General features: G+C 40.9%; 1 protein-coding gene and 1 non-coding gene across 5 annotated transcripts; one reads left to right on the forward strand and one right to left on the reverse strand.

The window, feature by feature from the left end:
* Nucleotides 1-8: 8 nt before the first annotated feature.
* Nucleotides 9-20,532, reverse strand: invs (inversin). Of its 4 annotated transcripts, XM_041988974.1 has the most exons (19): nucleotides 20,475-20,532; nucleotides 19,842-19,936; nucleotides 14,435-14,534; nucleotides 13,898-14,064; nucleotides 12,611-12,784; nucleotides 11,837-12,004; nucleotides 11,546-11,726; nucleotides 10,715-10,824; nucleotides 10,123-10,294; nucleotides 9,031-9,186; nucleotides 8,805-8,926; nucleotides 7,695-7,802; nucleotides 7,483-7,589; nucleotides 7,196-7,405; nucleotides 5,091-5,290; nucleotides 4,348-4,927; nucleotides 3,642-3,793; nucleotides 742-828; nucleotides 9-660 (listed from the first exon to the last, which is right to left on the reverse strand). In XM_041988974.1, exons 2-19 carry the CDS (start codon nucleotides 19,881-19,883, stop codon nucleotides 545-547), a joined length of 2,952 nt encoding a protein of 983 aa, XP_041844908.1. In that variant the 5' UTR covers nucleotides 19,884-19,936; nucleotides 20,475-20,532; the 3' UTR covers nucleotides 9-544. The 4 variants fall into 4 exon arrangements, with proteins under 4 accessions (XP_041844908.1, XP_041844906.1, XP_041844907.1 ...); XM_041988972.1 differs by having other exon boundaries at nucleotides 9-828; XM_041988973.1 differs by having other exon boundaries at nucleotides 9-828; nucleotides 19,842-19,939; nucleotides 20,475-20,524.
* trnat-ugu lies at nucleotides 1,020-1,092 on the forward strand. Its single transcript has one exon. It is a non-coding gene; the product is annotated as a tRNA-Thr (tRNA).
* Nucleotides 20,533-20,632: the final 100 nt, after the last annotated feature.

Raw genomic sequence — 20,632 nt, forward strand, 5'->3', positions numbered from 1 at the left:
AATTTTTTTTACTTTATTGTTCCTCACAATACTTTGAAGCAACAAACATGTTACATTTATGAAATTGCACAATATTGATTATTTTTTTGCAAACATTATTTTAAAAAAAGAAATAAGTTTCTTCTGAGGGGTAAAACACTTAACCAAACTAATGTGCAGAGTGAGAGAAGGTGTGTGTGTGTGTGTGTGTGTGTGTGTCAGCAGCTGCAGGTGGGCTATCTGTATGACCGGCTGTTGATGGACTGCTTCATTTTCCATAACGGGAGAAAAGGTTATCTCAGTGTGTGTGCAAGAGCAATGGAGACTGAGGGAGATGGAGTGTGTATGCATTCCTACCACAATGGATGAAAGGTTATCTTTTACACTAGTCATTTTTGTAGACTTAACCCCACCCTGTGAGGTCATGCTCTGATGTCATATGGCTTAATTTTAGAACCTTTGGCACATTGAACAAACATTGTGTAGAGTAATTCTATAGGGGTAACTCTGCCAAACAGCTGAAAAAACATCAAAAAACACAAGGAGTGTGTATGTGTGTGTGTTTTCAATGTTTCCCCCGGCCTCTTGTCCCCTGTCCTGCACTGTGTGGTCTCAGGTGGTACGAGTAATGCTTGGCTTGATTCACACTGTCGGTCAGGTGCACGCAATCCAAACCACTCACTGGGGAAAAAAAAGGACATAAAGTTACCTGTAGGAAAGTGCATTTCGGTAAATAAGCGTTAAGTGTATACACACACTTACACTGGCTCTGGGTGTGTAGAGGGATGTCCAAGAGCAACTGAGACTGAGAGTCCCGAAATGAACGCCCTCTTCTGGTCATAGAGTTTCCTGAGGGGGGGTACAGTAATGGATGAAACCTAAAGTGAAATTTCCTGTCACACAATGTAAACAGTTGTTGAATTCAGTTGCCTGTCACAGTGCAAGGATGTGCCTGTAGAACAGGTTTATCAAGAGTGGCTCCACACCTATGAACTGTGTTATGTTTTAATTGCTGATGTGTACATGAACATTTTGTGAAAGGCCCTATAGCTCAGTGGTTAGAGCACTGGTCTTGTAAACCAGGGGTCGCGAGTTCAATCCTCGCTGGGGCCTAAAGTTAGTTTTTAATCATTTTTTTTCTATCTTTAAATGTAAAAAATACACATCTAAATAACTTGGGAACAATTTCTCATGGATTAAAGACACTCAGGTTATTTCAGAAAAGGAAGTTCAACAGATTTAGTACTCAAGAGTCTGGGGTGTAAAATTTATTCTTACTGGGAAACAATACAGCAAAGTTCATGGTTGAAGTAATTTATTTTAGGTCTGTACTCATAAGTTGTTTAATCTTCTTTAGTTATGTTTTAAAAGCTCACCATGTAATTTTGTGTAATATTTGAACTGAAACCAAAAAATGCTTTTTCTAAGTGTGGTAACATATATATATCTATATATATAGATATATAGATATATCTATATATATAAAAGAGAGGAAGGTTCATGATCATTTAGCTAGTGTGTCAGATGTCTCTCTAATTCATGGAAATAGTAGAAGATGGAGTGAGAAAAATAAGTCTCATGAATGTATGTGAGGCATTGAATGGAGCGGTTTGTGTGTTCAGCAGATCGCCCTACGAAGTCGTCTGACATTCCCCCTGACAGCTTTGAACTTTTCACAGTGCCAGGACTGTCAGATAGAGGGAAGGAGAGAAAGAGGGGGACGAGGTGAGAAGGGGGAGGGGAAAACTGCGTCAGAAGGTGGGGTTAGAGTGAGGACTCTTTCAGTTTGTCTGCAAGTGGAGGAAGGCACGTGCACCTATGTATTTTGGCACATCGAAGTTTCTGCCTGTCCTCCCATCATCACCTGGTGATGTGTTGTGAAGGTCAGGACTGTCTGTGGAGCGAAACCATGACAGCAGTTTCACACAGGAAACCAGGATGATACTGTCTGCAGAGGGGATTTAAAACATCACCCAAGCGTTTGCAAAGATTCGGATCGCTTAGAAATTGTCACTTTATATCCATCCAGAGGTGGGTTCCATGCATATATGAACATAAAAATCTTAGCCAGAGTTAAGGTTGATTTCAACATGTAATGTAGCACAATAGCAAGTTAGCTGGCATATTGTTGCCTTCGTTCCTTTGACTTTATTAAACAGCTTAGTTTCTTTCACCTCACACAATCCAAAGCATAATGGTCAGGATGAATCCAGCAGCTTCAGTTGTTTATTTTGTTTTCTTCAAAAATGCAAATGTTTTCTTCATAGGAACATTATTTTTCAAATGCATCAGATGTATTATTAAGTAGAATTAGCATTTTTCTAGAAGCAGAAATGTTTGCACCAGTGGCACTGCTGCAAGCAATAACAATAATTTAGACTACAAATATTTAACTAAATGATAAAAACTACAACAAAAACTCTATAATTTTCAGTATACACACTGATTAACTACAACATTAAGAATGATTGCCTAATATTGAGTAGGATCCCCTTACCTCTGCCGAAAAAGCCCTAACCTGTTGGAGCTTGGACTCTTATCAGACCCCTGGTACCACATACCTTCAGAGGTCACCAGATCACCACACTAGATTCTTTTAGTTCTGTCAGTTGATCAGTTTTTGAGGTGGGCCTCCATGAATTGCTGTTTGTCCAGCACATTTGACTTTATTACAAGATGTATTATCATGCTGAAAGACCCCCCTACCATCAGGGAATACTGTTTTCATCAAGAGGTGTATAGTATGGTGGTAAGTTTCAAAATAATATCTGCATGAGTTGCAGGACCCAAGATTTCGCACAAAGCATCAAACTGCCACTGCTGGCCTGCCCTCCTCTCATAGGGGGTCTTGCTGCTGTGTCTTCCCCGTAAACAACACACATAGGCTGAGACAGCTACATGATGTAAAAGAAAATTATATGATTAGATCATGCCACAGGTTCACATGTCCATCTGTTGGCACGTTTTCAGCAGTGGACAGGGGTCAACGGGCTAACCCTAACTGGTCTGAGTCCCTATACCAGGGCTATTCAATTCAGTCTAATGAGGGCCACAGTCCAGCAGGTTTCCATGTATCCCTGCAAGTTGTGATGCACTTTGTCATAATTTATATGATGGATTTGTGTAAATGACCGTTGTTGCATTGGTTAGCTCAGGTGTTACTTGCAACCAATCATTTGTGCATAATCTTAGTGGGTATGCAAAACAAAGCAAGACCTGGATTGGTCCATATCAATGGACAGTTTGGGCTGTGGTGGTTTTAGTCCTTAATTTCTAATGCCTGACCTGGACTTAAAACTGTCAACAAGAGTTATCTGAAGTGCATCAAACTGTCTGTTCTTTGGGGTCCAGTTCTGTGTAAGCTGGTAATCATTTCAATTCTTTGTTAGTTATTTACAGTTATCTTTCCAGCTCAATGAGTGACTTCAGATTAGCTTGATTTAGTCATTTTAAATTCACAATCAGGCAAAGAAATCCAAAACATTTTAATACTTTTGTACATCTATGTGACTAATAATTATTTATTTTGTTTTGATTAAATTTATATGTGCTGAAAGTCTACACTGTGCCTCTGAATGTACTTTTTTCCACAACATTTATCAATGAAACACTTGCAAAACAAACACAAATAACAAATAATGGTAGCTAAGCAGTTCTCCTACCATAGATGCTCTGTAGCACGGAGGTTTTACTTTGTGCTGGTTTGGGAAGTTGAGCTCTGTTTTCCATTTTCCTCCTGTTACGGGCGTAGTTTGATTCACTTGGCTCTGCTTCCTCACAGGCCTTCGTCTCTCTGCCTCTGCATGCACAGAACCTGCAGACACACATCCACACATAACGCATTAACTCTGCTCAATAAAAAAAGTCTCAGACAGTGTTCAAAGGCCTAAAAGCTGGCAAGTCCTCACACTAGCATTCACTAAGCGTAAACAAAGTAAACGGTTTATTCAAGGCACTTAATAAGCAGCATCCACACGATATAATTGTAAAGCTGCACAGAGACAGAGGGTCTCCTGTGGTGGACTGGCAGCCTCTAAGAGAAACACAGTAAGTGCATGAGGGAGCAAAAAGCAAAGAGAAGCTGCTGGTAGCTATTAATGCAGCTCAGCTGAACTTTTAGCCTCTTGTTAAACTAGTATGAAAGTTCTAGATTATAGCCTTTCTGTCCCCGGCCTCCCTGTCTCACCTCTCTCCCACGGTCCCCCCACCAATGCTCCAGTGTTGATGGCATCCAGAATGAATACAGGGGGGGATACAGTAGGACACATGTGGGTACCACATGGGGCTGCCACAGTCAAAAACACTTCACCTACTGAACTGCCTTCCAGGTACAAAAGCGCAATTTCAAGAACACTAATACAGACTCACCTCTGCCAGGCTCGCTGAATGATGACTGCAGCCTCATTTTTCCTCCTGTGCTGCTCTTTGTCGTGGTCCCACTGTGTATGTGTTAACATTGCTGCATGTGTGCCAGACTGGGTTTTTCTTGAGGGCCTTTTTTGATGTAAAGATGAATTGCTTCTTAATGAGGCAGCACGTGTTTGGTCTTTGACAGTGGACTTCTCTGAAGTCTGCTTCCTGTGGTTTTTGTGCTTTTGTGGAGAGTCCTGGTCATTGTTTTGGCTGGAAGCAGTTTGTATACTCATGTAAGTGTGTCTCTTTTTCAAGGAGATACATTCTTTGGATCTGGCCTGGATTTGGTCTGTTGTGGAAACAGGTGTGGAAGGAGTGGACCTGTTTAAGGAGGACCGTTCCCTGACTTTGGGTGGAGTGGGAGGTTTGGGTGTAAGGCTGGACGACTCTTTGCAGCTGCCAGGAGAAAGAAGTTCTTTGAGCCTGGTGGTCTGTGTAGTATCAGGCGAGGTATTATTGCTCACAGGACAGCTGTGGCTCAAAGCTTCAGGAATCTTCGTTGCATTACTTCTTCTGGATAACCTGCTCTTTTGGGCTTGAGATAAAGGTCCTTTTAATATTTACAAGTTTCATTTGGATCACATATATATTGCATCTCATGCAAATTAAGACACTTAAAGGTGTAGCCATTCATGTTAGCAAAGATGGACTGCTATTAAAAATTTCACTTCAGATACAACTTTAAACAACTTCTATACCTCTGTCTCTCTCCTCTTTCCGCCTTGTACGTTCGGCTTTAGATGATTTCTTTGTTTCCACCGTTGAGTCATTCATGGTCAAGTCCTCCATAATGTTCACTAAGGAGGGCCTTTCCTGCTCTGCTCTCACCAGTGAAACTCTTTGCTTCTCTGTAGTGGCCGCTGAAGCTTCTCTTCTCCGCTGCTCTTCTTCTCGCTTCCTAAATACAGAAAAAAGTTAGACTGTGGTAGCAGAAGAATGTTTTGTTTTTGTTCTTTTTTTATAAGAAATATGCCACAGAAATAGATAAGGTCACAGCAGAAAAAACTAACTGAAAGAGTTTAAATGTGTGGACATTGTTAAAAATAGCTGTCATTGTGAATTATGGTGACACAGAAATAAAGTCTGTGTACATTTTGATGTGTTCACTGATATTCTTTCATATTTCAAGCTATTTAAAAACTTTCTGATTCAGCTTTGAAACAATAAAGTTTTATAGACTGGGTGACAACTTGGTTATAGAGTCCTGGTTGGACATCATTATGAACATGGGTGTCATGGAAATACTGGACCTGCACTGATTTCTTTGAAAGTCTCTTTTTCTCTGGCAGGATAATAGTACAAAGTAAATCTTTACATGACATTACAGGCTCATACATATTTATCAAAATATTGGTTCAATGTCCCTTTGCATGTTTCACCTTAAACTTCACCTATCTGTCCACAAACTTTGGAAAGGAACCTAGTTGGATATTTGATCATTTTCACTGACAGAATGTTAGATCCATCCATCAATCTATTTTTGCTGCATATCCAGGACCTGGTTGCAAGAGCAGGGTTCTGATCAGAGAATCTGAGACCTCCCGCTTCACAGTTACCACTACAGCTCTTCTGGTGGAAGTGGAAATACTCCCAAGCCGGCTGATCGGATATAATCTCTCCAGTGAGTCCTTGCTCTGCCCACAAACCTCTTCCTGGTGTCTGAAAACCGTCTCAAGGGGGCATCCAAAAGGCAACATGACCAGAACTGCCTCAACTTCAGAGGATGCTCATTGGTAGAGCAAGTATAGACAGTGACTACTGTGGGGTAGACTTGGCTTTTAGGAACGTTTTACATAGAGCTGAAACCAAGGCTTTGGAATCTCATTCCAAAAGTTTACTGGTTTCCTGCTTTATTGTTTCCACAACCAAAGCTCTTTGAATTGTCTTGTACGTGTTCTGTACAAATAAAGTTGCCTTGCCTTCCATGCCTGGAAACAGCTTAGATAAATGTTTCCCCCTCCCTCCAAATGTTTCAAGTCATGTTTTTAGGGTCTCTTTTTAAGATGTGCACTGAGTTCCTGCGACTTAACCACTGCTGTGTCCCAATCCAGCATGTAGTAGAATGAAGCAATGAACTTTCAACTGAAAATGTTACAGTCATGATAATCTGACAAGCAATAAAGGAGATATGTAAAGGAGTATTTTGTAAACTGCAAAAAGAAAAACACCACATAAAAATATTTTCACAAAACAATTTGTTCAGAACACCAACAAAACGTGACGTTACAGTGTTCCCTCAGAAAAAAAAGTACTTCTCAAAAGACTTTTTCAAAGAAAATAAAGGTGAAACTAGTGAGCAAATGACAAATGTAAAACAAGTCAGAGGAGTGCGACAGAGAGAAGACGCATGTGTGTACAGATGACAGAGAGAAAGACAGATACTGAAAGAGTGTGACTATTTCTACATGGGTATAAGGATGGCAGAGATGGATCATGAAGACAAGACCAACAATGAGAGAAAAACTAAGCCAATAAGTCAAAATGACAAAAGACACAGTGTGACAATAAACTTTCTTCCCTCGTGTTTACAGGAGGACTGACTGCAGATGCTGTTCAGACCTTCTAGTTTTCAGCTCAAAGTCTCCCAACAAAACAGGATACAAAATAATCAACATCTCTTGAGAAATAAGAAATGAGAGAGTATTTTCAGTGAAGACGTAAAGTGATATTGTCATGATTTTATGATGGGTTATAACTTGATCAGGGAGTACTGCTTTGAAAAACCAAGTAGTTAAAGCCGGGATTTGGTATTAGGATGGAGATGGAAGAAGAGGCGAAGACTTAAAAATAAAATGGTGCTTACTTGGCTGCATCCTTGCGCAGTTGCTCATGTCGCATGAGAAGCTGCTTTCTCTCCCTGAAGGCCTTCCGAACGGTGTAGCCCTTGTAGACAGCCTGGATGGAAGCGGCAGCGATGTCCTGGATGGCAGCTATAGATAGTGCCCCATGCTCCAGCATGAACTGAGTCACCTCACTGTGCCCTCCCAGCAAGGCATAGTCCAGGGGGGTGTATCTGCACAACATAATTCCTTTTTATAGTTATTTTACTATCCTTATCTCTGATGCTGTCATGGCAATTTCCATCCTCACCTCTCCTCGGTGTGCTCCATTTGATTGGGAAATGCACTGTAGCCCAGCAGCAGTTTTACAGCATCCAAGTAGCCATTGTTACATGACCAGTGGAGAGCAGTCCGCCCCTGTGCTCCCATAAAGAAAGATTGTATGTTTGAATGTCATTTACATCATTGTATGTGACATGGGAAGAAGTGTCAGTTCATTCAAGCAAACAAGCTAATTTCAACCTCCTTGTCCTGTATATTTGGATCAGCATTGTTCTCCATGAGGACTGCCATGCAGGTGATGTAGCCACCATATGCAGCACACTGCAGTGGAGTCCGTCCAGCATGATCCTATAATCCCATGCAAAATAAAAAAAGATCAAATAAAATAAAATAGAAAAAAGGCTAGTATTGATTTCATATTTCAGCTCATCCTTAATGTCATCTGTGCTTTAATTCATTCTGGCCACACATATTAAGGTTATTTACTTTCAATTAATATGTATGGATGCACAATTCTCACTAGTCTAATAAGCCTTCTATGTTGTAACTATCACATTTGTATTTGGCATTCTTAAAATACCAGTGGTGAAGAACTAGTAGAAAAATCAGTTCAGTCACTTTAACAAAATCAATCGCTAAAATACTTTTAAAGGTCCCATATTATGCTAAATTCACTTTCTAAAGATTTTCTAACAGTCATATGTGTTGTCATAGCCTGTATATGAGGCCTGTATAAGAGAATTCTGTCTCCTCGCTCACTTGCTTGCTCCACTTTTTAGCGAATCTGTGCTCAAACGGGTGAGTCTGAGATATTTCCCTTTGTGACCTCACAAAGGGAAATAACCACTGCCCCCGGTAATGGATACTGCCATTGACCTGCCCCCCTGGCGAGCTAAGCCTACCATCTAAAATAACTGAGCGGGTGCCAGCGAACGCTGGATCATCTCCCAGAGAGCGGTGTGGAGTGGGCGTGGACAGGCACCACTCATGAACATTATAAGGTTCAGACACAGAAACAGCTTGTTCTCAGTAGAGCTTACTAGAGCTAATTTTGGAATGGCTGAAATGAAGGACCAAGGCTGAATTTAGGGTAATGCACTTTGAAAACAACGTTATTGGACCTCTGACACCCATTATGAAATTGTTGAAAAAATGTATAATATGGGATCTTTAAACAATCACTTATACTTGCACTGACACACTAAACTCTAACAAACACTTAACCGTTGCTTTTCACATTAAAAAATATTATGGCTCGACGGGTGAAGCGACATCAGTGAAGACAATGAAAGAAAGCTTAATATGATGTTCCTATAGTGTTCTACTTCCAGTAGATGATATAATGCGTACCTGTACATTGGGACTGATTCCATTCTCCATCAATATCTGGCAGACCTCAGCATTCCCTCCTAGAGCTGCCCAGTGCAGAGCAGTATGACCATCCACATCTACCAGGTCCACACGGGCAGTACCTTTATTGAAATAGTTCAGTTGACACACACAACAAAACCATATTTAAAAAAGAAATACACAAAAGTATTGCTTGCACATGTGATTTATGTTAAATCCCACTCACCTTTGATGAGTGTAAGTATGACATCCCTGTATCCCATCTCACAGGCGCGAAACAGTGGTGTGTGTTTCATGACATCCAAAGAGTCAACCATTGCTCCCTTCTCCAGCAGCAGCTTCACTGTGCTCACATGGCCTGACAAGGATGCTGCATGGAGCGCTGTTTACACACACCAATACACACCAGATAAGAATACAAGATGCTGAACCTAACTGGATAATAAACAACCTCTGGACATTTGCTTGTCCCTTGTCAACTCTTTCTTTATCCCTTCATCCCCATGAATGCAGCTCTGCTATGGGCTGTAGCTAAAGCCTGGTCAATAGAGGGTTAAGCACACAGAGAAATTTAATGAGCACTACATTTGATCCTCCTCACTGGACACCCCTCCTCCTGACTCTAGACCCCACACAGAACAGACTAGTTTTCCTTAGCTAGGCTATTTTTCTATGAATTGGTTTGCATGAACACTGATTGGATCACAATGAACTTGATTTTGTCTGTAAAGTGCCCTGAGATGACTGTGTTGTGAATTGGCGCTATACAAATAAAGCTGAACTGAAATGAATTGAACTCAAGTCAAGTGCATGGAAATAATCTGGGCACCAGTCAGTTCCACTACCCTTCACACCGTCTCATTAGCATGATTCAACCGCTGCATGTTATTCATGAATAAACAATGAACGCCTAGTTAAGCAGAGAGGGTATTGCCATTGAGATTATGTGTATAAACAGCCCTGAGGGTCATAGTGTGGCAGTCTTGTGTGTCTGCATGTATGAGTGTGTGCATATTGAAGGACAGTGCATGCAGTACTGGGAGGCTGTTCAGTAAGCTGGCAATAATTTTGCTGACAGTATCACTTCCCTCTTTCCTCAATCTCACCGACTCTCTTGCACCTAAGGGGGAAATCCCCTGTGACATCATCATCACTAGCCTAAAACAAGCAGCAGATCACACTCCAACAGGAAGGATAAAGGTATGTGTGCATGGGTGTCATGACCAGAGTGATAATGTCATCAAGCTCTGGAAGTTCACACATGGGTGAGGGATGTGGGTCAACACAGTTTGGAGGATCTTGTTTCTCAAGTTCTCACCTGTGCCACCATACTTGTCAGCCATATTGATATCAATGTTAGGGGTAAGGGCAAGCATGGTGCGGATGACATCGTCGCTGCCTTTCCCAGCGGCCCACATGAAGGCTGTTCGACCCTCCAGATCAGGCTCATCTTTCACGGATGGATGGGACAGAAACACACCGACTGTCTCCTTCACACACAGAGAAAGCCAGCTGCATTTTATTAACTGAATTAACTGAACATTATGAGATAAGAGGCAGTGTAGGCACTTTTTCCTTTGGTTTCTTTGACATGAACAAAGTAAAATATCATCAAACAGACCTAATAAAAATAAGCAGATCAATAGTAAAATCAACTCAAATCGGAGAGAAAAGAATTGTACTGAAATTATGAATGAACTAAACAATCACATTTCCAAATTTAACAGTAATTCAAATGATCCAATCCTGATGATACGAATAAATCAAGCCTTTAAAATCTTGCTCTTTTAATAGACATTTATCAGAGGGATTCAGATTATATAGGTCAGGACTGTATTCATTTAGCAATTATGCTTTATTTTACATCAAATATTACTGTTTTGAGTCACTGACTGGGGTGTGAAACTCACAGCATTGTTGCTTTGAGCTCCATAGTGCAGTGGTGTTGCTCCTTGGCTGTCTGAAGGAATTGTACCTGATGTGTTTCTCTCCAACAGCAGGTGGACAATTTTGGCATGGCCTGAAAAATGAGTAGGAGGATGTGAATGGTGAGAAGAAGGGACAAAAATTGAAAGAGGTGGATCAAACAACATAATCCTAAAATATTTGCATACATATATGTAAAAACTAGTCAAAAAAAGTTTGAGATATTCAACTTTCAGGTGAAATTTACAGAAAATGTAAAAAGTCCATGCTACACTGATATTATATTAAGAATATAGGACATTTAAGTAGAATTTGTAGTAGAATCAGAACATTTAGTGGTCGATTCAGACAGTTCAGACATCTTTTTTTTGTGCTTAAACACCTTGTTAGAGTACAGCATGTTAGAAGACAGCTACCGAAACACTGAACAGTTATACATGTGCATTCATCATTTAGAGAGGGTCACATTATATATTACATGGTTGATGGTGACGTCACTTGCCTGTGACCACACTACCACACTATCATTACCTTAGCAGAATTTATCCTCATGAATCCTGCAAATGTGTCTCCAAAATTTTCCACAGCAATAATCTGACTTTTGTTGGGATCTTTTTGACTGGACTCTAAATTGGTGGAAAAGCTGAAAGTTGCATGCTAAATAAAGTGGAATTATGTGTAACAACTTTGCGTAGACTCAGCTAACCAGTATATATATATATATAAAAAACACAAATTTGCCATAGTCATAATCTCAGAGGCATGACTCTCATGTAGGCAGCAGTAGGTCAAATACAGGACGTGCATTTGCTCACCCAGCAGAGCTGCCCAGTGCAGTGGCGTTCTGAAGAGGTTATCATAAGCGGTCACATTACAGCCCTCATAGGATGTCAGCACCTCCACTACTGCCTCGTTACCATCGGCAACGGCAAAGTGCAAGGGTGTCCGACCCTCATAGTCCTGCCAGTTCAACAGGGACTCGGTGGGTGCTGCTTCCTTTACACACACATACACACCACCACAGAAAAGACACAGAGACTGATGGGTGAGGATGGCATATGATGACAAATTTAGCTGTCAACATGTGTGTGTGCTTTGCTGTGTACCAGTATGCAGCGGACAGTCTGTGTGGCGCTGGCCTCCTGACTGTGTGCAGCCCAGTGCAGAGGAATCTTGCCCTCACTGTCTGGGATGCCTATGTTGGAATCGTGCTTGATCAGAAGGCGGACGTGCTCTGGTCGGTTATAAAATGCTGACCAGTGAAGAGACGTTTGCTGTGGATCGAAAGATGAAAAAGCAGAAAGATAAATTAATGGAGCTGAAAATATAGGGGGGGTTGTTGTAACACCAGAGCTGAGGTTTCCACTTACGTCCAAAAAAAAAAAAATTACTCCACTTTGACATGACCAGGAAACATGAGGGAACATGCTACACAAAGCTCATATTGAAGATCCAGAGACGGGCAGAGATTCTAACCCAGATACTGACTCCATGACGGCTACTGAGCTATTCTGAGATTTGCTGAAACCACTGTCATCTGACACGATGATGCATATTGGATTATTACAAAACTAACTACTGATGTCAGATACACATCAGCTCCAACAGACAGAGGATACTGTGTTTGTGCTCTTATCAGCAGAACACAGGACAAAGCCACAGATTGTTATATCGTTTACTGTTGTGTGCGTGTGCCTCTCTAAATTTGTGTGTGTATGACTTCAAGTTCCTATTGCTTCAAGCAAACTATCTTGAGTCAGTCAGTTATCTCTTTGCAGGTTATTGGTTAGACGCCCAGACTGGCTGCTTTCTGACTGAATACTAATTATGGACAGTTGTAAAAATAAACAACTTTTGTGTACGTGTCTCTACTATAGTACCTTGTTCTTGTCTTGTGTATCAACCTCTCCAGGTCCGATGTGTTTGAGCAGCAGGGCGAGGGCTTTGGGAGAGGGATGTCGGGTGGCCAGGTGAAGTGGGGTCATTCCTTCTAAATCTTTCTGAAGCCAGTTGGCACGTCTGGACAACAGCAGCTTCAGGAAACGTACATTCCCCTGCAACACACAAGCAGGCAAAATATGCTGATAAGAATCTCAGAAATCAAATAATTCTCTTCATTAGTCATGAACCAACAGCAATGTCACATACACTCCCACACACACAGACTCCCTGGGCTTTTAGAGGCGTCTGTTTCAATCCACAGGTCATCCATCTTCGTTGCTTCCTCCTGCCTCGCTCCTCAGTGCTTGTGATGAGCTGTTAAACAGTAAACAGCGACTGTGTCGCTGCCTGTCATCCCCTCTGCATCATCATCACCATCATCCTCACTTCTGGCCTCTTTAACCAGAAGGCCCCTGGGTGTATTGTGCCAAAGAACTCACACAACAGTAGCCGTCCACAAAGGAATGACCATGCACACGTGTGAGTGTTTTGTATATTTGCAATTCAGGGACCACAAAGCCACAGTCTGACAGATCTATCTTGTGTGTGAGCATGCATCTTGACTGTGAGAGGGAACATGTGTGTTTCTGTGTGTGTGTGTTCCTGTCCTCTCTGTTCTCAGTCCAATTAGATCAGTAATCCCTGGCCTCTCTCGCTGTCTCAGCCACTTATTGATCAGATGTCAAACAGACAGGGCTTCCCATCACTAGTACCCCCAACACACACACACACACACACACACTCCACATCTGTGAGATAAATACCAATAACCTATTACCTCTCATCTCTACACAATGATATGATTATCTCGTATCACTATACTCCCACAAAAGAAGCCACCATTAAATGACTGAGAAGTAAAAAGATAATATTAGTGTCACATTGTACTCTTCTACCTACATATACCTTGTAGAAGCATTTTATACCACAGAATGCACAGCTGCAAAGCTAGTCTGTAATGATTATAAATCACTTAATTTTACCTTCTGTATACCCTGAGGCCGTGACTACAGCCACAAGGGGGCACTGGCTTCCCACTGGACCTTATGGACTGTACAGGTTTCTCTCATTTAACCTCAATTAAATCCCATAAAGGCTTTGTATTTTTAATAGCCATTCTTGTAAATGAACTTCCTAATTCCTATCCCATAAAAAAGGCCAAACACACAACAGTCAATATTTAAGTGTGCTCCAGAGTACTTATGTGTATTTGTGCGCATCTATACCTTCTGTGCAGCCATGTGCAGAGCAGTTCTTTGGCTGTGGTCCGTCTTGTTGACCAAGGCTCCGGCCTTTAGCAGAATCTCAGCACAGTCCAACCGGTCGGCCAGAACACAGTACATCAAAGGGGTGCGGCCAAACTGGTCCTCATGGTCTGTTAAAGAGGGCTCCGCTGCATATACATTTGGATACACACACATAAAGCACATTTTGAGGATACTTCTTATGATTTGGATTAATATGTGTTAGTATTTTAGTTCAACACATTAACAAAATAAAAACTGAACAAATAAAATATCTCAATTTAATCAGAATTACACTTTTCCAACTTAATTAATTGAGAGCAACCAGAAATTCGAAGAAATACAGTTTCACAGGTAAAGCCATATTAGAGTAAGATTTTTTGCATAATTTTTATTAAATATCTAAGTGTTACAACATATTAATCTGCACTTAACCTTTCACTCTATCTCTGCCCTTCTTATACATTATGTTGTCCAAACATTAAAGGAAACTGTAATATGATTTAGAGTTCTGCTGACCTGTGATGAGTTTGACAAGGGCGCTCCTATCTCTGTTGACGGCTGCCGCATGAACTTGGGAGCCAAGAGAGGCAGGTCCCAGGCTAGAAGTTACTAGGGCCTGCAAAAAAACAAAACAAAAAAAAAAAAAAACCAAAGCGAAAACAAATGGAGGGTTACAGCTCAACCTAAAGCAACATACACTTACATATCAAGAGGATAATATGAGTTTAGACAGTTTCCTGTACACTCAGCTTGCTCTAAGTATAGCCACCAATTGGAGACAAGTAGCTTAGTCATAGTACAGGATGATAGAGCATAAAAAAATGATAAAAAAATCTCAAGTAAATGAGTTTAACAAAACACTTCAGAATCAGGGGAAAATGTCTTCTAATTGGTACCTTCCCATATCTTTTTAGAAGTTTTCCCAACATTTACACTTAAGTAAATACAAACTGAAGTGGTTCATTTGAAATTTTTCTGGGACTCTAATTTAATAGATGAGAGGCTGAGAAGAGAAAACAAGGCTGCTTCTGGCTGATAATAAACACCTGAAGCTCAACTAGCAGTCAATCATACAATAAAACACACTTTTTACAATAACATAGTAACAGACCTAATATACTGCATGCTGACAGTAGGGCGTGTGTGTGCTGCATGCCTGTATGTGTATGCTGTGTGTCTTCTCCTGCTGAGGGGGTTAAATCTCTTCCTGGCCTCACTTAACCACAGCCCAGTGAAAGCTGGGTAATCTGCAGACAGGAAGCAGCTGGGGAGAGGGGGAGACCCTGTGTGAGCATGTAAGAGGGGGGTCTCTCTTCATGTCTTATTCATGTCTCATTAATACTGCAGCATGCCTCACTGTGTTTGTTTGTGTGTAAGTGTGTGTGTGTCTGTGAATGTGTGCATTGGGTTCGGAGATGTGGGACAAGCCCTGCGGGTCACCATGCAGAAATCAATTATTGCCCCTAAACACATAAATGCTGGAGGCACAAACTCCTGTCACAAATCCGAGCTTTCTCCAAGACATTTTCATCAGCAGTGTCAGATTTGCTTCAGCACGTAAAAACTCCCATGTGAAGAGTTTTTATTAGACACAGTTGATGGACATAATTGACAAGGTAAATGAAAGTTTATTACTTTATTCAAAGTCTTGAAAATCTTTAAATACTTAGTCAGTGTAGGGAGGCGTCTGAAAGAAGGAGGGAATACTCTGGTGTCTTCCATCTTTTTCCCCCTTTCCCCCCCAGTCACCTATAAAGAGTGCTCCTGCAGACACTGCGTGCAGCATGGCAATTACCCATCATGCTTGCTGCTTTCTCACGCTCTGCCAAGTTGTGGCAGAGACTTAAAAGCAGATTATTTTCAACATTTATTGCAATTAAAATCTATGTGTGTGTAAAAGATGGTGGGAGGGAGAGATGGTAGATGCTGCACCTTAAAGGTGTGTGTGAGCATTTGTGTATGTTTGTGTGTTTATGTGTACGCATGGCACATGTGCCATGTCATGGGAAGTGATTTTCCGTGAGAGGCAGAGTTTTTACAGGCACTTTACCAAAATTAACCACAAACATCTCTAAGCATCTCTAATTAACTATGTTTACTGGGTCAGTAATGTATATTGGCATGCATATGCATGCACTCACACACACAAGCTGCAAATAATAATGTTCACAGATGCAGAAATAGCAGATGTGACATAGCTGTATTTCAAAATTTATTTATTTGAAATCTTATTCCATTGAAAAGGGAGACAATCTGACATTATGTTTCTTCTCAGTCATGAACTCATTCTGAACTTTACTTTTGTTGATTTATTTTGATCCGGTCTTACATTTTTCAAGTCAACTTTAAAGCCCACAGATATGGTAACAATAAAATGGATTGATTATGAATAATCTTAGATGGAGAAAACAAGTTGTCACCTAGCCATACACCTGGCATGAGAGAGAAGAGTCGATATTTGAATCTGTGTGTGGGACATTCATAATGCTATGAGCGGGCAGCTGTAGTTTCATGAGGACCTGAATGTTTCAGCAGCACCTACAGTGAATCCAAATTTGGCTAAAAAAGCTTTTGTGATGCAGTGTCTGAAATCAAACAAAGGAAGGTTTAAAAACAACACAAGTTCCTGTTGAGAGGGTTGGAGCGGTCTCATTTAGCCATTCATATGCGTTCCTTAGGGAGCTCCCCACTTGTTAATATGAAGACAAAAACTCAGAGTAAATCATTGATCATGGGCTGAGGTCCACACCAAGTGATTGTGCAACTGTATGAGTATTGATTCATGCTGATGCTGACATTATTTAGTCTTTATTCATATTCCGCCTCATATAACCACAGCAATTTTAACAAAGAATCTCCCTTGAAAGCTTTCAGCAACATTACAGGAGTGCTGCGCTCATGCACACTGCTGCTTCCTGGCAGGCACACACATACAGACACGCATGCTGTAACCAACACCTCAATAGATGCTATTGAGACAAACACGTAAAGAAACCAGGGGGTCAGAGTGTGTTTGTATGTGTGTCTGTACATGGTGTGTTTGCCTGAATGTTTCTCTAGCTGTCTTTCAATGTGAAAGTGTCTACTTTTGACAGAAGACAGAGCTCAGACATGCTGGGCAAGCAGAGGGGAACAGGGTCTGAGTCCGTGGCCTTTACATAAATTCTGGACAAACTCTGTCACACACACACACACACAAAATCATATCTTTTTATAGTGTATTCAGTTATGAGAGTGTATTTAGTATCTTAGCCAACATGGGGCTTTTAGAGGTGCCTGTGCCACCTACATGGCTCTCAGTATGTCTAAGCATGAGTGTCTCTATGTCTCAGATAGACGATATAAGCTGCAGGGAACTGTCCCTGGGTTTTGACTGACAGGTAAAGATGTAGGAGAAAGGATAATATCAGTCCTTAGGGATGCCCAATCTGTAAAGCCCTATTTCTGGGGGACTCTCCAGTTCCCCAAAGACCAATGAGCTGGCTCCCTCAGCTGGGGGCTGAGCCCTGGGGCACAGCGGGTCCAATCAGCAGGAGGGGAGAGGGCTGAGTGACATATAGATCTGCTAATTTACATCATTACCACAATGCATCCTGACAAATGAGCCCCCAGGGCGTGAGCCAATCACCTGGGAAAGTAATGCAATTAGGCGGGACCACAGCTGTCAATCTGACAGCCACAGGGGCCAGTTAGCAATGCCTGTGGCTAAAACACCCCTGCCTACTACCTGTCTTTCACATACACCATCCATACATATACATGTTAGTGTGGAGTGCAGCGATTAGCCATGCAGATTTGAAGTGCAGTATGCATGAGTGTGTGTATGTGAGCATTAAAAGATTTTTTTGTCTATCCTTATCCTTAGGGTGGATAGGATAGGACTTTGGAAGGGAGGCGGTGTGCGACCACTCAAGCGACTCAAAGATTTCCTTGTGTCCTCTGAGCACTTCAAGCTGAGTGAAACTGTGTACATATCTGCATACATCTGGGTGTGTTTGTGTGTTTTCATTTACCCATATATTGGAGTATAGTGTTGTGAAGCACAAAGTCACTGTGCAAAGATAATGACAACAACAGGGGGATGAGGGCAGTCCTATAGGGAGCTAAAACTTACTCAGAAGGGATGTGCATTTGACAGTCATGTAAGTGTGTGTTAGTCTCATTAGATGTTGTGGTATCACATTGGAGAAATCCACTAAGTCAACAGGGTTTTGTCACACATGTGTTAGCTATTTGTAGTTTGAGATGTATGCAGGGTGATATATGTTTGTGATCAATGCTGTTGTGCCTGAAAGACTGTCAACTCCATTTTTCCTCCTTATTGCTTAAGTCTGAGGAGGAAAGGATGACGTCATGAAAAAAAAAATCAAGCACACAACTATGTTAACAATGAGAGAAGAGCATCCCTGTCTTCTTCTGTGTGTAGTTCAGCCACTGCTCCATACACTCTTATAGTTTGAGGAGCTGTGTGTTTTGTGCCATCACATTATATCACTAATGAGCCACCCTAAGGAGGGAGGGGAGAGAGACACCAAGGCAGACATAAAACTAGAAATGAAGAAAAAGAGTGGAGAGAGGAAAGAGAACAAGAAGGGTGAAGGGAGACAGAGAGACCAGCTTGAGGACTTTTCTCCCCGCCATCCCCTTTTCCCTACACCTCTGAGTCTAATTGGACTAAAACTGTGATCTAATTAAATGGCCAATTAAAGTGCAGAGAGCAATGTGCCCACTGGCAAATCAGAGTACAGGGACATAATCAGCTGGAAAAACAAACAAAAAAAATCAATATAGGCAATTCGAAATGGAAAAAGATGGAGAAAAGAGAAAAGGGAGGAGAGGATGGATGGATAGATTAAATCAGACTACTGGCAGAATGGTGTGGGTGTGTGCTACATTACCCTGTAGTGTGATGACGCTGTATTTTACATCTTTTTACAGGCCTACTTGAAAGAAAGTAGCTCAATTTCCAATGCAACTGAATTAAGTTCAACATTGGTGGAGGCACAAAGCTCCCTTATTTTGACATGATTTGAGTGATGGAGGAAGTCTTCAATACACTGGGTCTATTTTATCTTGTCAGCTTGGATAAAGAGTTCAAATAGCACAAATTGTCACTTGATCAGCAAGCAGTCACACTCTCTGGTTAAAGCTTATGGACTTACTTTATATGGCCATTAAAACATGGACAGAGCCTAATAATGCTCACATATGAGATGGACTTTTGATATCTTTTGACCTCATTTAGGATTCCTTATAAGGATAGAAGGATTTGATGCATCATCAAGCTTTGTAGGTTGGAAGTGAAATCACAGTGGAACCATTATGCTGTATTTATTTTGGTTATCAGTTATTGTTATTATTTTATTTTATTTCATTTTTTTATAAAGATTAATATTAATAATAGTTATTTAAGATATGCTTAAAAAGACTCTGAACCTATTTGATCACATTCATTCTAACATTAACTTGCAGTCTAATGCAATAAACACAGCAAAGAGAATTCAGTTAATGACAGCAGTTGTTGTAGAATTCATATAGATATTCATCCATACCTGCACGGTTTACTTAGGAAGGACACTACTCTGCTTCTCTTTACCAGAGAAATCTTCCTCACTCCATCTGTGGGTTGCTCACACACTGTGAACCCCCTATGGACAGCTTTAGCCCATAAAATATTAATGCTGTGATTCAATTCAGCTTTCCTCCCTAATCTCCTTAACAATTATGCTCTTGCAGTACACACAATTAGCTTTGTTACACATAGTCTCAATGATCTTGACTCTTGGGATCATTAATTACAAGCCAGATACATTAAGATGAGCAATAAATACAGATAATGATAATGATAATAGTAAAAACAAAAAACAGAGATATATACATAAAAATAAACCTTTGTAGCCTCTCATGAGTATTGGCTTCTTACCATATCTGTGTTGATGGGGGTACAACAACAGATGTTGTCCATGTCAGTGAGTTTCACTGCACATCCAGATCTCCTACCTGGCCTGATCCTGGTTCCTGCTAAGGCAGAAAAAAGGCTCACTGACACACTGCCAACATCCAACCTGTTCACACAATTACCTGCCAGCATAACACAACTACTGTCGGCATACAAAGAAAGGGAGGACGCCAGTAACAAACTGTTTTGGGTCTTCATATAATCGGATGTGACGCAACAAACTTTTGGTTAACCTATACTTTCGGATTTCAAGTTCGATTAACCAACAGTTAGACAAGCAACTTTTCTGGGTTTGTAAAGAATGTTTTCTACAGATGTAGTGTTGTGCGTTGTCAAACTTTTTGTGCTATAATTGCATGCTTTTGGTAATGATAACTAACAAAACAAAATGTTCAAATAGTGCTTAAAGCGATCGTGGAAAATAGGTCTGAATATTACAAAAACATCTCCATAATGATGCAACTCCCCAGTGTTTAGAGAAATAATGTATTCATAATCGTACAATGGACATACTGTGAATAACAGTGATACTAACAGTGATATAAGCAATACTGACTAAGTGCTATCTAAGTTCGGATTTGTCGGTGTTATATTTACCCTTTGAAAACTCTTTATTGTAGATGAAAACCTTAACAAAGTTTTCTTCCCAGGCGTCCCGTTGGATCACAACTATAAATACTACAACTCCCGTTACAGTTCTATAGCTATAATATAAAAGTCGCCATTATTGGAGTTTTCTTAGTCAACCAAGTCGT

The sequence above is a fragment of the Melanotaenia boesemani genome, chromosome 6, assembly GCF_017639745.1.
Source record: "Melanotaenia boesemani isolate fMelBoe1 chromosome 6, fMelBoe1.pri, whole genome shotgun sequence".
Classification (NCBI taxonomy): domain Eukaryota; kingdom Metazoa; phylum Chordata; class Actinopteri; order Atheriniformes; family Melanotaeniidae; genus Melanotaenia; species Melanotaenia boesemani.